General features: G+C 41.3%; 2 protein-coding genes across 2 annotated transcripts; one reads left to right on the forward strand and one right to left on the reverse strand.

The window, feature by feature from the left end:
- Nucleotides 1-6,138: 6,138 nt before the first annotated feature.
- On the forward strand, nucleotides 6,139-7,125 carry LOC122909768 (olfactory receptor 18-like). The gene has a single exon (XM_044254293.1). It carries the CDS (start codon nucleotides 6,196-6,198, stop codon nucleotides 7,123-7,125), a length of 930 nt encoding a protein of 309 aa, XP_044110228.1. The 5' UTR covers nucleotides 6,139-6,195.
- Nucleotides 7,126-12,594: 5,469 nt separating this feature from the next.
- LOC122909773 (olfactory receptor 7D4-like) lies at nucleotides 12,595-16,995 on the reverse strand. Its single transcript, XM_044254299.1, has 2 exons — nucleotides 16,977-16,995; nucleotides 12,595-13,529 (listed from the first exon to the last, which is right to left on the reverse strand). The coding sequence occupies exon 2, from the start codon at nucleotides 13,525-13,527 to the stop codon at nucleotides 12,595-12,597; it is 933 nt and encodes a 310-aa protein (XP_044110234.1). The 5' UTR covers nucleotides 13,528-13,529; nucleotides 16,977-16,995.
- Between the last annotated feature and the right edge of the window lie 1,026 nt (nucleotides 16,996-18,021).

Here is an 18,021-nt window from a genome sequence, read left to right on the forward strand (position 1 = left end):
CAAGTCACCAGATAAGTATGTAAAAACAAACAATTGTCTAATATAATGACATACATCACTAAACAGAAAAATTAAAACCTGAGGTGTGTCTCAAGCAGCAAAAAACTTACATTACCAATGTATAAATTCCAAACGCCAAACCAGGACTATAGAAAGAAAAATAGAAAGTTCTCCTTAGAGACATACATTTTAACTGAGACAAGAGAAATTCAACAAGATTTTTTAAAAATATTTTATTTATTTATTTGACAAACAGAGGTCACAAGTAGGCAGAGAGGCTGGCAGAGAGAGAGGAGGAAGCAGGCCCCCCACTGAGCAGAGAGCAGAGAGCCCAATGTGGGGCTGGATCCCAGGACCCTGGGATCATGATCTGAGTTGAAGGCAGAGGCTTAGCCCACTGAGCCACTCAGGCACCTTCAATAAGATTCTTGGTATAGAGGACCCAATTCTCTCTAAATTAGTTGATTAAGTCAGTGGCTGTACATATATAAAAATCATATGTTGCTCTCTGTAGTTGAAAAAAAGTGTCTGAATTTTACAATGAGATAAGTAACTTGGAAGTCAGAAATGAGGAATAGAAGTCAGCTTCCTCCTGAGAAGAAGAGGGGGTCTAGATACTACCTGCCACCGTGCATTCACTTCTCTCCATCAATTAATAATAGCAAGTCCTTAGAGATTGAAAGAACATGGACCAATCTGGCTAATTATGTGCCAAGTGCTTTGAGCCCTCAACTGTAAACAATCAGCCTGTGCTTTCCGGTCTTTTAGTTGTCAGTCCCAGGTCAGTGGGCTCCATACATGTGTCTCCTCCTCCCAGAGCTGTCTGCTTGAGGACACCCATACCGGCATCTGTCTTCCTGCCACTCCTGGAAACAAAGCCTCTGTCCTCACCCAGCTCCAGGCAGTGGAGAGGCAGCCAGCTCTGCAACCCTCAATCCACCTCCAGCAGGGACACAGTACAGACCAGTGAGTAGGAAGTACAGTGGGGGTGACTGAATGCAGGAGGGACAGGGAGAGCATTGTTCCCTCCTCATCAGACCACTGGGACAGTTGGGATAGCCAGACAGGAGGGGACCAAATTGCAGAGATTCAACGCAAAGCCCTGGTTCTGGCAGGGACCCTAGCACTCTTACTTAGATTTCTATTTTTGTCCCCTGCTAGTTCTATTTCTCCTGGGAATTTTCCCATCAGAACATGAAATAGGTCCTTTTTAACTGTTCCCTGAGTCCTCCACATGATCATGAAGGTGATGATGATGGTGAGGATGGAAATGATGTCAGTAAACACAATGTTACAAATCTTTAGCTTGGGACTCTAAGTGCAAGACACTGAGATGAAATTTCTATGTAGTTTGCAAACTTTTATCTGCATTGCCACCCCCAGAAAGACAGCATCAGCATTATCATCATTTCAGAGATAAGAATAGGAGCATAATATTTTTTTCACTTCCTGATTTTATTTATTTATTTTTGCCTTCAACTCACCTTTTTTTTTCCAATTTATTTATTTTCAGAAAAACATTATTCATTATTTTTTCACCACACCCAGTGCTCCATGCAAGCCGTGCCCTCTATAATACCCACCACCTGGTACCCCTACCTCCCACCCCCCCGCCCTTTTAATAATTTTTTATTTAAATTCCAGTTAGGAGAAGAAAGGGAAAAGAGGGGTGGTGGGAATCAGAGGGGAGATGAACTATGAGGGACTGGACTCCAGGAACAACCTGAGAGTTTTAGAGGGAAGAGGGATGGAGGTATGGAATAGCCAGGTGGTGGGTATTAAGGAGGGCATGTATTGCATGGAGCACTGGGTGTTGTATGCAAACGAATCATGGAACATTACATCAAGACTACTGATACACTGCAAGGTGACTAACATAATAAAAAAAATAAATTGTAATTGGTTAACATACATTGTACTGTTAGTTTCAGTTGTACAATATGTTCATTCAACATTTCCATTCATCACCCAGTGCTCATCAGGACAAGTCCCTCCTTAATCCCTTCACCTATTTCACCCATCCTCCAACCCACCTCCCCTCTGGTAACCATCAGTTTGTTTTCTATAGTTAAGAGTCTGTTTCTTGGTTTTCCCCTCTCTCTCTCTCTCTTCCCCCCCCCCTTTGCTAGTTTGTTTTGTTTCTTAAATTCCACATATGAGTGAAATCATATGGTAGTAGCTAGTCTCTTTATGACTGACTTCTTTTGCTTAGTATAATACTCTCTAGCTCCATTGCAAATCTCATTCCTTTGAAGGCTGGCTAGTATTCTATTGTATACATACAGCACATCTTCCTTATGCATTCATCAGTCGAGGGACACTTGGTATGTTTCCCAACAACACTGTTGTTGAAAATGCTTCAATGAACATCAGGGTGCATGTATTCCTTTGAATCAGTATTTTTTTAAAAAAATTTATTTATTTATTTATTTGACAGAGAGAGAGAGAGAGGAGAGAGAGAAAGTAAGAGAGGGAACACAAGCCAGGGGAGTGGGAGAGAGAGAAGCAGGCTTCCTGCTAAGTGGGAAGCCTAAGGCAGGGCTTAATATCAGGGCTCAGAGATCATGACCTGAGCGGAAGGCAGAGGCCTAACAATTGAGCCACTCAGATGCCCCATGGATCAGTATTCTTTTGTCTTTTAAATACCTAGCAGTGCAGTTACTGCATCATAGGGTGGTTCTATTTTAACTTTCTGAGGAACCTCCATACTCTTTTCCAGAGTGGCTGCACCAGTTTGCATTCCCGCCAACAGAACATGAATGTTCCTTTTTCTCCACATCCTCACCAATTCTTGTTTCTTGTATTGTTGATTTTAGCCACTCTGACAGGTATGAAGTAATATCTTATTATAGTTTTGATTTGCATTTCCCTGACGATGAGCAATGTTGGCCATCTATATGTCTTCTTTGGAAAATTATCTGCTCATGTTTTCTGTTCATGTTTTAATTGGATTATTTGTTTTTGGGGTGTAAGTTTCATAAGTTTTTTGCATATTTTGGATACTAACCCTTTATCAGATATGGCATTTGCAAATATCATCTCCCATTCCATAGTTGTCTTTTAGTATTGCTGATTGCTTCCTTTGCTATACAGAAGCTTTTTAAGTTTTTCCAGATCCTGGGGTAGACAGGGGATGAATTCAAGTTTGAATGCAGACAGTGAGACTGTTCACAGGCTACCCAGACAGTATTCTCTCCTGCCTATCCAATTCTCACCTCTCTTTCCTGTTACTCCAGGCAAAGACTTCCCCTGGCTGAACTCTTAATGTTTGGCTTTCATGAGAGAAGACACCAGAGAGCAGTTAGTGTCGCCTGCAGCATCAACTGTAGAAAAGATGGCTGAGATGAAGGTAGAGATCATGAAGAGTCAGCTCATGACAATTCAGGGCAGCTCTCTTTCTTGCCTCCACTCTCAGATTTTGCTTCATATTCCACATTCTCCCCCATTCCTATAATTTAAGCCCTCTTGATCTTTAAGGGAGATAAAGCGTCAGGGTGTTAGATTCCATTCGTTGTCAGGAAATAAAAAACAGTTTCAGGATTATCTTAGCAATTTTGGAAAAGACCTCTGGACTTTCGCTTAAATTCTCTGAAGTGCAAGGAAAGAGAACAAACAAGTCAGTTCATGCACCTCACAGACCCAGCATGTGATTTTGAATCTTACCTGCTCTACTTTCATCTATATGACACTTGGCGAGTTCTTAATGTCTTTGAGCCAGTTTCTACAACTGTACTGAGCAAGAATTAAGATGATCACTGACCATGTGACTAAATATGGTATATGCATATAGTAAGGATAAGGTAAATTTTAGGTATTGTTGTGGTTGTTACTGTCATTATCAAGGCTAAGCACCATCTATCCAACTAAAATATCCTGTGATCAGAAGTTTCAGTTTCCCCTAGATCTTGAAAGAACTCTTTTTTCTTTTGTCCTTATTCAGGTAGATGCTGAATGTTTGGAGGGAAGCAACTGAATCACAGTCGTTTCTGATTTCCCGGAGCTTATACTTTGCTTGGCACAGTGTAGGCTCCTAGAGCACCAGTGATCTCTGTTCAATATTGAATGGATCCTTCTTTGGTTCTCAGAAACAGGGCATACATAGAGTGTGTGGGTTCCATGCATTGGGTGGTTTGCTTCCTTCCAAAGATGTTTCATAGATCTAGGTGGAAAATAAAACAATGCTTCTCTGTATCTATGTCACAGATTTTCTCAAAGACCTATCATTTTCCACTTAATAGACTCTTCATTTCAAAATTACTGGAGATTTCCATAAAGATGAAAATTAAAAGAGAGAAAAAGAGAAAGGGAGGCAAATCATACTGTACCTAACTGAGACACATTTTACCATTTCCACCCTCTCTTTTTCTTCTTTCTTTCTTTTTTTTCTTTCCTTCTTATTTCTTAAAGAGGGAGAAGAAGTGGGGGCCAGACTTGATCCCTCAAACCTGTGATCATAACCTGAGCCAAAATCAAGAGTTGGACACTTAACCAACTGAGTCACCCAGGCACCTCGATTTCCATGCATTCTTGAATGAATTTCCTAGGACACGATAGGATTCTACCTCTCTGATATATAATAAAAGTCATTAAATATTTCTCAGGATTGGGTTTCACCAATAAACCCACCATTCCAGTAACAATGCGATCTCTGATTTACAAACCATGATTGAGTATTTATTGGGTGAAAATTTCTTTTAGAGGCCACATGTACCTTGATATGAATGATGTTCTTCCCATTTCTAGATGAGGATAACAGCACAGAGAGGTTGGGTTGCTGACATATATCCCATGTTTAGTCTGATTCCCATCCCAGGGCTCTGTGCACTCCACCAGTGTCGAATGCTTGCTTTCTTTTTCAACATGCTTTAGTTCCAGATGAATAAACAGAAACAGGACCAAGAATTCCTTATCTTGGGATTCTGTGAGTTCATCTGTGAATTAGGGAATTGGGATAAGTGGTTTACAGGGGCCTTTTCTACATGAATATTATAGGTCATAAGATTTTCAATGAATAGTAATGCATTTTGCAGCCTATTTTGGAAATCAGTTATATAAAAATATTAATCCTTATCCAAGGTAGGTATTCTCCTGTGGATTTATCATGGAAAGACCATTGGAACACAGACTTTGGGGATCTTTCTGATTCTGTACTTTGATAATAAAAGCATGAAGTTGATTTTGTCTGTACTTTCTATTATGAAAACAAATGTAGAAAATTAAGAGTAAAATTGTGCATATATTAATTTTTTTACAATGTAATCATCTTTTATGCCTATATATTATAGAAATTCTCATTTGTGTAATACAGAGGTGGGCACAAGAATTTTATTAGGAATATTCTAATAAGGGGCAGGTGTGTGGCTCAGTCAGTTAAGTTGTCCAACTCTTGATTTTGGCTCAGGTCATGATCTCAGACTCCTGAGATGGAGTCCCACATTGGGCTCTGTGCTCAATGTGAAGGCATCTTAAGTTTCTCTCTCTCCCTCTACCTCCTCCTGCTTGTACTCTTGTTCTCTGTGTATCTCTATGAATAAATAAATATTTTTAAAAGGGAATATTGTAATAAGAAATTAGGAGATAATAAAGTTCATCTTTCAGGTAATACTATGCCACTTTTGAAGTGCTTGAAATAGATGTATATACTTCAATGACACTTAAAACACATTGTTGTGGTAAGTGAGAACTCAGGAAACAATATGTGTAATTATTATGGTATTAAATTAGTTTTTCTGAAAGCTGTTTATGGATGTATAAGTCAGTACTAATATTATGGAAACATTCAAAGGAAAATATGTCTACCATATTCATGACAGTGTTTGTCTTTGGGCAGCTGAAATGCAGGGGAATGGGATCATGCAGGGGAAGCAAGAAAACAGCTTTTACTGGCATCAAATATGAGTTCTGAAGCCAAGTATAACTAGGTATTTCTATGTTTGTGCATTTGTATGGTTCTCTAACATTCTTTAGTTCAATGTCTTCATAGTGGGTATATAAAGAAACAGGTAAATAGCTCAGTCACCAGTAAGGAAAGAGTTCTAAGAAGAGTTTACAATTAAGAAACATCGCTGAAGGTACTGGGATGTACGATAGGAAGTGCAAATTGCTTGAATCAAAATAGGCGCCTTTAGCTGGGTGTCTCTACACTTGTTTTGTGTATTCAATACTCTGTTCTCTTTTGAGAAGTGTACCACCTGCATGGAACCACGGAATCTAACAGCTGTCTCAGAGTTCCTTCTCCTGGGCCTCTCAGATGATCCAGAACTGGAGCCCATTCTCTTTGGGCTCTTCTTGTTCTTGTATCTGGTCACCTTGCTTGGGAACCTGCTCATCATCCTGGCTGTCAGCTCGGACTCCCACCTCCACACGCCCATGTACTTCTTCCTCTCCAACCTGTCCTTGGCTGATATTGGTTTCAGCACCACGACAATCCCCAAGATGCTGGTGAACATTCAAACACACAGCAAGTCTATCACCTATGCAGGCTGCCTAACTCAGGTGTCCTTTTTTTTCCTGTTTGGGTGTTTGGACGATCTGCTCCTGGCTGTGATGGCCTATGACCGATTTGTGGCCATCTGTCACCCCCTGAACTATTTAGTCATCATGAACCCACGCTTCTGTCGCTTGTTGGTCCTGATGTCATTTTTTGGCAGCCTTTTGGAATCTCAGATTCATGGTTTGATGGTGTCCCAACTTACCTTCTGCACAAATGTGGAAATTCATCATTTCTTTTGTGATGCACCACAACTCTTCCACCTTGCCTGCTCTGATACCTCCATCTACACCATACTAATGTATTTTATTGGTGCCATCTTTGGTGGTGTTCCCCTCTCAGGGATCCTTTGTTCTTATACACAAATTATTTCCTCCATTCTGAGAATTCCATCCACAGGTAGGAAGTACAAAGCCTTTTCTACCTGTAGCTCCCACCTGTTGGTTGTTTTCTTGTTTTATGGAACAGCCATTGGAGTGTACCTCAGTTCATCCATCTCCTCCTCCCTCAGGAAGGGTGCAGTCACCTCGGTGATGTACACTGTGGTCACCCCTATGCTGAACCCCTTCATCTATAGCCTGAGGAACAAGGACATCAAGAGGGCACTGTGGAGGATGATCAGCAGAACAGTCTAATATCAGCATTTGTCTTAATCTTTCTGGGTTCATAGAACTGGAACATGCAGGGAATCAACAACATCAAGAAATTCTGAATCTGTAGCCACATGGTATATATACCCATATGGATCTCTGCTTTTTGCTTATACAGCTATTCCTGTTAGCATAGCTCTAATGGAAATGGGGGATTATTTTGGACTCTCCACTTAAATCATAGTCGCTGCAGGATTATGTGTATAATATGTACTTCTCTCACTTTCTTTATGCATTGCCCAGGACTCTTGGTCATATGCAGTCTTGTTTCTATCATTGCAAAATAATCATAACTCTCCCTCTCTTGTTTTTTTCCCTTTTAAAAAGATATTTTACCTATTCATTTGAGAGAAACAGCCCAAGAAGGTGGAGAGGCAGAGGGAGATGCAAGCTCCCTGTTGAGGTGGATGCCCTTCATAGGGCTTGATCATGACCTGAGCCAAAGGCAGAGTAAATATCTGAGACACCCACGTGCCCCATCTTGTTATTTTTCTGATTCTGCCCTCCACCACCCAGCGCCATTTGTTAGGAGGATCTAAATTCTGCCTTAAAGTCCAAAACATCTAATATATCTCTGTGCCTTAATGATCTTGATCAGATTTATTTAAAAGTAGGCTTCACACCCACCATGGAGTCCAACATGGGGCTTGAGCCCACGACCCTGAGATCAAGACCCAAGCTGAGATAAAGAATCAGATGCTCAACTGACTAAGCCTCCCAGAGTCCCATCTTGATCAGATTTCTTGGTGAATAGGATAACTACTGAATTTCCTTCTGAAGCTGAAATGAGACACTATTAAATTTGAGTTTGAATAAATAGCTATCGAGTTTCCTGGAACTTCCCTAGGAGAACTGGGGTGTACAATTCCCAAGGAATAGATGGGAGAGAAACTACCAGAACAGAGGTGATCTTAATTTTCATGATGATTGTCTTTCCTATTCAATCTAATTTCTCCCCAGTTATATTATATCACTAGACACAAAGGGAAAAATACTGTGTGCTTCCACTTATAAGAGGCGTATAGTAGTCAAATTCACAGAGACAGAGAGTAGAATGGTGGGAGCCAGGAGCTACAGGAGGGAGAAAGGGCATTAGTGTTTAATGGAACAGTTTCAGTTTGGGAAGGTAGAAAAGTTCTAGAGATGGATGGTAGTGATGGTTGTGAATGTACTTACTACTACTGATCTATACAGCTCTGAAAAACAATCGGAGGGTTTTGAAGGGGTGGGGGTGGGAGGTGGGGGAACCAGGTGGTGGGTATTAGAGAGCATGGATTGCATGGAGCACTGGGTGCGGTGCAAAAACAATGAATACTGCTACGCTGAAAAGAAATTTAAAAAAATGGTTAAGGTGGTAAATTTTATGTAATTTTTTCACAATTAAAAGCAACAACAGGCGCGCCTGGGTGGCTCAGTGGGTTAAAACATCTGCCTTCGGCTTGGGTCATGATCCCAGGTCCTGGGATCCAGCCCAACATCGGGCTCTCTGCTCAGATGGGAGTCTGCTTCCCTTCCTCTCTCTGCCTGTCTCTCTGTCTACTTGTAATCTCTGTCTATCAAATAAATAAATAAATAAATAAAATCCTAACATCAGCAACAACAATAACCAACAAAGATCTCTTGTCAGAAATAAGGGACATGTTGCTTCAAATGTTGGGTGTTTCTCAACCCTCGGCAATCAACCCCTATAGGGATCTGCCTCAGCAAGGTCATGCCTCCTTCCTGGGGCAACCCATATCTGGTAAGTGTTTGATTGTGGGGTGTAAACATTTTTATGCTTTACTCTAATTCCAGCCAACTCTAAGACATCATCTTATCTCCAGAGCTCCCTGATAGTTTTTAGAGGTCTTTGATGGACTTCAGTTTGGCTTGACTTTTTCCAGTGTTCTTTCTTGTTGCAACAAATTTGCCAGACCACAAGATTGCCCTCCCCTCTCACACCAACCACAAGTTCAGGGGTCTCTAGGTCCACTCTCACATCAGACCAGTTAAATATAAATTTGGGAAGTTTTTCACATTCAATAATTTGCTAGAATGATTCAAATTGAGAGCACTGCCTCAGATTTGATGACGGACTCGAAGAACTCATAGAATTCAAGAATCAGTCAAGCAGAGAGAGTCAATAATCATATGGTTTCACTTATTTGTGGAGCATAACAAATATCATGGAGGACAAGGGGTGTTGGAGAGGAGAAGGGAGTTGGGGTAAATTGGAAGGGGAGGTGAATCATGAGAGACTATGGACTCTGAAAAACAATCTGAGGGGTTTGATGGGGTAGAGGGTGGGAGGTTGGGGTACCAGGTGGTGTGTATTATAGAGGGCACGGATTGCATGGAGCACTGGGTGTGGTGAAAAAATAATGAATACTGTTTTTCTGAAAATAAATAAATTAATTAAAAAATGTCTATACTGCCTAGAGCAATCTATACTTTTAATGCCATTCCGATCAAAATTCCACGGGCATTCTTCAACGAGCTGGAGCAAATAATCCTAAAATTTGTATGGAATCAGAAGAGACCCCGAATCGCTAAGGAAATGTTGAAAAACAAAAATAAAGCTGGCGGCATCACCTTACCTGATTTCAAGCTTTATTACAAAGCTGTGATCACCAAGACAGCATGGTACTGGCATAAAAACAGACACATAGACCAGTGGAACAGAGTAGAGAGCCCTGATATGGACCCTCAACTCTATGGTCAATTAATCTTTGACAAAACAGGAAAAAATATACAGTGGAAAAAAGACAGTCTCTTCAATAAATGGTGCTGGGCAAACTGGACAGCTATATGTAGAAGAATGAAACTCGACCATTCTCTTACACCGTACACAAAGATCAACTCAAAATGGATAAAAGACCTCAATGGGAGACAGGAATCCATCAGATTCTTAGAGGAGAACATAGGCAGTAATCTCTTCGATATCAGCCACAGCAACTTCTTTCAAGATACGTCTCCAAAGGCAAAGGAAACAAAAGCGAAAATAAACTTCTGGGACTTCATCAAAATCAAAAGCTTCTGCACAGCAAAGGAAACAGTCAAAAAAACAAAGAGGCAACCCACGGAATGGGAGAAGATACTTGCAAATGACAGTACAGACAAAAGGTTGATATGCATGATCTATAATGAACTCCTCAAACTCAACCCACATGAAACAGACAGACACATCAAAAAATGGGCAGAAGATATGAACAGACACTTCTCCAATCAAGACATACAAATGGCTATCAGACACATGAAAAAATGCTCATCATCATTAGCCCTCCGGGAGATTCAAATTAAAACCACATTGAGATATCACCTTACACCAGTTAGAATGGCCAAAATTAACAAAACAGGAAACAACATGTGTTGGAGAGGATGTGGAGAAAGGGGAACCCTCTTCCACTGTTGGTGGGAATGCAAGTTGGTGCAGCCTCTTTGGAGAACAGTGTGGAGATTCCTCAAGAAATTAAAAATAGAGCTTCCCTATGACCCTGCAATTGCACTCCTGGGTATTTACCCCAAAGACACAGATGTCGTGAAAAGAAGGGCCATCTGTACCCCAATGTTTATAGCAGCAATGGCCACAGTCGCCAAACTATGGAAAGAACCAAGATGCCCTTCAACGGATGAATGGATAAGGAAGATGTGGTCCATATACACTATGGAGTATTATGCCTCCATCAGAAAGGATGAATACCCAACTTTTGTAGCAACATGGATGGGACTGGAAGAGATTATGCTGAGTGAAATAAGTCAAGCAGAGAGAGTCAATTATCATATGGTTTCACTTATTTGTGGAGCATAACAAATAGCATGGAGGACAAGGGGCGTTAGAGAGGAGTAGGGAATTTGGGTAAATTGGAAGGGGAGGTGAACCATGAGAGACTATGGACTCTGAAAAACAGTCTGAGGGGTTTGAAGTGGCGGGGGGGGTGGGAGGTTGGGGTACCAGGTGGTGGGTATTAGAGAGGGCACGGCTTGCATGGAGCACTGGGTGTGGTGAAAAAAATAATGAATACTGTTTTTCTGAAAATAAATAAATTGGAAAAAAATCAGTATACTATGATTGCAGTTTTATTACAGCAAAAAGATACAAATTAGGTTCAGCCAAAGGAAGATACACATAATACAAGGTCTAGAACATCCCATATGTGAAGCCTTTTGTTGTCTTCTTTCCTTGGAGTTCAGACCCATTACCTTTTCCTGGGATGATATCTGTGACAATACTCAAAGACTGTTACCAACAAGGTAGTTCAAAATTTTTATTGAGCCTTTGCTAATAGATATGATTAGTTGAATTATGGCCTATATGGTTGAACTCAATTTTCAGCCTCCCTCCTAAGGCTGGGCTGATATCTCTTTCCCCAAAGCTCCAGCCTTTTCATCACATGACTGGTCTCTATGGCATGGCCAACCCCCATCCTCAGCCATTTCATTAGCATAAACTCTAAGTTGTGGTCTCCACGAATAGTCAATCACTCCAGATCACTAAGAAATTTAAAGTGTTTAAAAGTTACCCCTGGGGCTGGGACAAAGCCATAATTCTCTTTAGATGTGGCCAAATTCCTTACTACACATTTGCCCTTGCCCAGTTGTTGATTCCAGGAGCACTGCCTGGTAAACATCCTGTGTGCTAATCATTGTCTAATTGTCTGCTTCACAAGGAACTCCGTGTGGGACACCTTGTTACTAATAACATTTATTTGAGAAAATTTAAAAACAGTTCCAAGGTAGTTGAAATGGCCCATAATATCCTTTGAATTACAAACCCAACACTAAGTTCAAGAATGGGAAAATTTAAGGAAAGGAGAAGAGCAATGGGAGCATTCATTCAGTGTCTCCCTGGGCGCAGCAGGGAGGCACCCACTAAAAAGCTGAAGGATTCTGGAAACCCAAACTCAGAGTTGTTTGGAAATGCGCTCAATAAGCATATGGAGAAAAGTTCAACCTTGCTAATAACCAAATAAATAATTTATCCATCAGTGTATATAGTCTGTTTGGACTTATAATGTGATTAGAGAAACTGAGATCCTGGATTTATGCTTTATGAGGGCAAAGATTTTTGTCCTTTTTTCCCACTTCACTCCTGTGTTCCAGATACCTACTGTAGCCTGCACACCAAAGGTGCTTAGTAAGGAACTAGCAATAGTTATTGATAAAATGCACTACTTCATAATCCTCATGCAACTATTCTGAATTGGTACTTAAAGTGGCTGCTGGATTGGAAATCCAAGCTGAGGTGTAGTAAGAGGAAAGTAAAAGGAGGGGATGTGGAGAGTGGGAGTGAGGATAACAGAGCAGTCAACACAAGAGCTTAAGATACATCAGAAAAAGTACTGGCAAAGCAATTCTGATCAAAGTAGCTTATGAAGGATGGGTGAGAAGTAAAACTCAATGTCATCAAGAGGCAGGATTTCATTAGCCAAGGGCTGCTGTTCCTGTCAGTTCAAAAACCCAGGACGAGCATTCACATCACTGAATGTAGATTGTTCTTCCCAAAACTGTTTGTAGAGCCCTCTTGAGGTCCCTGTTCCGTAGGCTGTAGATGAAGGGGTTCAGCATTGGGGTGACCACAGTGTACATCACCGAGGCAATCATCCCCCTCCAGGAAGATGCATCAGAACTGAGATACACACCAAGGCCTGTCCCATAGAATAAAGAAACCACAATCAGGTGAGATGCACAGGTAGAAAATGCCTTGTACTTCCCATTATTTGATGGGATTCTCAGGATTGAAGAGGTGATTTTGGTATAGGAGAAAAGGATTCCAGAGAAAGGAATGATGCCAAGAAGGCTAGTTACTATATAAAGCAGGATATGATTGACCAATGTGTCTGAGCAGGCAAGCGTGAGGGCCTTAGCAAGTTCACAGTAAAAGTGTGGAATTGCCCAGTTCGTGCAGAAGGAAAGCCGTAGTATCAACAGACTCTGGGTCAGGGAGTATGACAAGCTGATGAACCAGGATATGAGAACCAGGAGGCCACAGAGCTGTGGGTTCATGATGACTGGGTAGTGCAAGGGGTGGCAGATGGCCACAAACCGGTCATAGGCCATCACAGTGAGGAGAAAAGTGTCCATACCTCCAAAAACCATAAAGAAATACATCTGGGTGATGCAGCCTGCATAGGTGATGGATTTGCTCTGTGTTTGGATGTTCATCAGCATCTTAGGGACCGTGGTAGAGATAAAACTTATGTCAGCAAAGGACAAGTTGGAGAGGAAGAAGTACATGGGGGTGTGGAGGTGGGAGTCACAGCTGATGGCCAGGATGATGAGCAGGTTCCCAAGCATGGTGACCAGGTACATGGACAAGAACAGACCAAAGAGAAGGGGTTGAGGCACTGAGTCTTGGGAAAATCCCAGGAGTAAAAATTCTGAAGCACTTGTTTGATTTCTTGCTTCCATGTTGCCAACTCATCAGCTAGATGATATAGCAGGGAGTGACCGTGAAATAGGCACTAGATAGACACCAGAATCTCTCTACTATTTTTGTTTCTTGAAGGGAATCATGGTGCATAATAGCCTCAACATTACAAAGTTTAGGAGTCCTACATTCTGTTATTCATTCCATGCAACATTTAATAATGTTGATCAACCCCTGTCCATTGGCCTCTGGGACACTCATTTATCCTATATATCTAGAATCATCAAATCTAAAAAGTTAAGAACCATGTTAGACCTTACCGATAAAGTGGTCCAAACTCACTCTAAAACAAATGTGGAACATGAAGTCCGGTGAACCTCAGTAACTTAATCTGGATTATCCAACTTGTCTGGAACCCTAAAAAGGGTCAGATACGTATGTCTCAGAGGTCAGAAAATTTTAGAGTCTCTCAAATATCTGGATTGACTATTTCACATTGAGTAGAATGTAGGTTTATTCTTCAATAATAAGGAAAGGAAGAAAAAGAGAATGTTTTTACCAAATAATAAACCACATGAACAAATTCTTAACACTTAGTATACCAGGACCCATCAACATCCTGCAGGGAGGGATAGAGCCAGATGCTTCCTGGACATTATTATTGCTTGACAAAATATCTTTCATCTGTTAACTTAAATATTGGTGAAAATGTCTAATGAAAACATAGGTATCAAGGTTTCAACCATTTCAGTACCATAAGATAAAATAATACTAAGGTCACAAACAGAATTTTGAGTCATATCCTAAGTGGTGCTCATCACTCAGTGTGTGGCTCCATCAGTGAAGCATCTGCCTTTGGCTCAGTTCATGATCCCAGGAGCCTGGAACCAAGTCCTGCATCCGGCTCCTTGCTCAGCGGGGAACCTACTTCTCCATCTCCCTCTGCCTACAATTCCCCCTGCTTGTACTCTCACTCTTCCTGTCAAACAAAGAAACAAAGTCTTAAAAAAAAGTTTTCCACAAGGAAAATTTTTCTTTGTAACTGCTTAGTGGCAGATGTTAACTGGAATTATTTTGCTAATTCATCAAATATTACATATGCTATATTATATATATTTATATATATTATAATTTTATTTAATTATTTGACAGACTGAGAGAGAGAGAGAGATTGAGCACAGGCAGGGGGAGCTCCAGAGAAAGAGGAAAGTAGGCCCCCACCAAGCAGGAAGCCTGTTGTGGGCTCAATTCCAGGACCCTTGGGATCGTGACCTGAGCTGAAGGCAGACTCCTGACCAACGGAGCCGCTCAGGCACCTCTATATGTGCAATATAATGAATCATTATGTTGTACACCTGAAGCTAATATAATGTTACATGCCAATTTTATCTCAAAAAAAGAAAACTCACAAAAATCCCAAAACAGATAGTGTCTCTGAATGATAAAAATGATCACATCAGAGGCAAATTGTTTAACTATGAATGAACATCTTTGTTCTGACCCTTGGTGGGGTGAGCAGTTTGCAATCATCTCTGCTGAGTTCTGGTGAGAGGATCATGACTCATTTTTTTTTAATTTATTTTTTATTTATTTTCAGCATAACAGTATTCATTATTTTTGCACCACACCCAGTGCTCCATGTAATCCTTGCCCTCTCTAATACCCACCACCTGGTTCCCCCCAAAGATTCCCTTGACCTCTAATAAGTGGGGCTTACTTTCTTGCCTTCAGATCTGTTTTGTTGAGCAGTATATCAGAGAGTGCACAGGAAATGCCCACACTTCTGGTTATTTCCTGGAGTATGTTGTGTGTATTAACATCATCAACTGGATTAGAATCGAGGAAAACAATTTCATTTTCTGGATTGTGGGGCTGGATTGTGATTCAAATGGGTCAAATGGGTCATGAAATGAGGAATAGTGTGCATCTTAAGAAGAGTTTCCCACACATCAGAAACATTTTATCTGGGATGCCTGGGTGGCTCAGTTGGTTAAGCAGCTGCCTTCGGCTCAGGTCATGATCCCAGCATCCTGGGATCGAGTCCCACATCGGGCTCCTTGCTTGGCAGGGAGCCTGCTTCTCCCTCTGCCTTTGCCTGCCATTCTGTCTGCCTGTGCTTGCTCTCTCTCCCTCTCTCTCTCTAATAAATAAATAAAATCTTAAAACATTATGCTAAGTTGAAGAAACCAAACAAAAGAAGAATATACATTACATTTTCATATACATCAAATTTCTAGAAAAGGGAAATCTACACATATACAATGCACTTCAGGTACTGCCTCTGTGAGAGTGTGAGCAAGAACTGACTGTAAACAGCACATCGATCTTTTTAGGATAATAAAAACGTTTTAAAATCCAATTATAGTAATGGTTACACAACTAATAAATTTACTAAAAATGAAAAAAAAAAAAAAGAAAGAAAGAAACATTTTATCTTAGGGCCAGAGGTTAGAAATTAAGGGTGGAGGTTACAACCACTTGTCATTTGTACTTTCCCCTTTATTCATGTACCAAATACACATTTGTTTTCTGTTTCTAGTGTCCAGAGCAACAAGGGCTACTTTGGGATAGGCTCAGTGTTAGCTGTTGGGGATAAAACGATTAATTATGTGGTTTTGTCCTGAGGAACCCCACCTCCCAGGGACATTAATGGATGCAGAAACCTAACATTGTAATATAGTGAGTTAAATGCTAAGATAAAGGCAGTCTTCAAAAGTACAGAAAGTAGCCCCAAATTTAGCCTGAAGTGTTGGAGCCAGGGGGGCATTCCTGGAGGAAGAGGTCCCTGGGCAAGTTTGTCTAGTTTGATGATTGAGTCTGGGCTCATCTGGCACAGAAGGCAGCAAGGGAAAAGGTCCATACGCAAAAAGCAGCATGGGACAGAGTGCTCTTAGCAATCTGCTGAAGCACAAGGTGGGACATGGGAACAGTGAAGAATGAGATTGGAGATGAACAGGGACCACATCTCTGGGAACCTTGAAAAAAACAATGGATAAAGGATAGGGGCCATGTGGGGCCTGTGACATGTAACATGATCCATATCACAATTTTCCCTGGTGCCTGGAGTTAAATATAGATTTAAGGCAGGCAAAACTAGGGTCAAAGGAAACAGGGTTATGAATCATCACATCATTAATATTGAAGGGGCAAATCTACTTGTTTTAGGAAGAGGAACAAAGGCCAGAAGAGGTGAATAAGTTAGTCCAGTGTCTTGTTAATGATTCCATGTCCCTACTTAAGGATGAGACCTGATACCCAAGTGCAATCACACGAACTATGAGATAGGGACTTTCAAGTTTCAGTGTCTCCCAGGATGTTCGAGAGAAAAGGGGTATAATGTCAAGGGGGGACTGGATGTTGCATCTTCCTGTGTGCTTCTCTTTCCCCCATTATCCCCCCTGCATCTTTATATAGCATAACCTTGGATACCAGGGAACACGGACTCTTCACTCTTGAAAATCTCTATAAGAAACACAGATGAGGGTTAAGAAAGAAGGACAGGTCCTTTTGAAGAAACAGGACGTGTTCCCCAACAAATGAAGGTGGCAAAGAAGGATTCAGAAAGGATCTGCCTAGGCTGAGTGAAAGTGGAGACTCTGGAGTTTTGGAACCAGGTAGGAGAAAACAAATCGATACCTCATGGTAAAAATCTATTAGTACCTGAGGCATCCATTGGTACACCTCCCACTGGTAACAGTGTCACTGCACAGTGTGGTTCTGGAAAGTCCTATGGTATCCAAGAATGGGTGCTCTGTCTCTTCCTCCTCATCCTTATAATCTCCATCAATCACCCATCCAAATAACATGCAACCAAAGTAAAAACTCACTCACAACCGCAACTTTGAACAAGGAGTGTACCCATTCACCCTCCGAAGCAACTGGCCACTAGAACTCCTTCTGCACAGATATCACATGATGTCCCTGCTATATGCTTAACAGTAGTCAATGTTTTTTCTCTCCAAACACATCTTTTCCCTATTTCCCACAACACTTACTAGGCTATGCATGCTTGGCAAAGTGGGCTCACCACAGGGGCCAACTCTCCTGAATCTTGTTTTTTCATGGAGGGTGGGTAGTGAAGAAAGATGTGTTTCCCAAAAGAGAAGAAATACAGAGCAGGCATGTAATATGGGGCCTGACTGATTTCTCCTAGAGAAGACTTGTGTGTCTTGAAAGTGGTACATGGGCCTTAGTGACTATAAGTCAGTGTGTTACAGGTTTTGTGGTCCTGGGGACTGAATCCCCTCTGAAGCTTGTTAGACAAATTGATCAATGGATTTTCCATTCTCTGATTAGTTTGACTCCTCAAAGGCAGAGACCCCACAGGAGAAAGGGTCTCTGACCTGCCAATTCCTATGCCCTGGGAGAGTAACAGTGGGGCCAGCTGTGACTCCTCTCTCCTGGGTCCTTTTTCTCTTGGAAGAATCTCTTCAGGCTTTCTTAGATCTCCTCTTGGGGACAAATGACTTGTAGTATTCATGTTAAGCAGATGGTTGAGTGGTGAAGGGTCCCAGGAGTCACTAGGTAATGGTTCT

This window comes from Neovison vison, chromosome 6 (genome assembly GCF_020171115.1).
Source record: "Neovison vison isolate M4711 chromosome 6, ASM_NN_V1, whole genome shotgun sequence".
NCBI classification, from domain to species: domain Eukaryota; kingdom Metazoa; phylum Chordata; class Mammalia; order Carnivora; family Mustelidae; genus Neogale; species Neogale vison.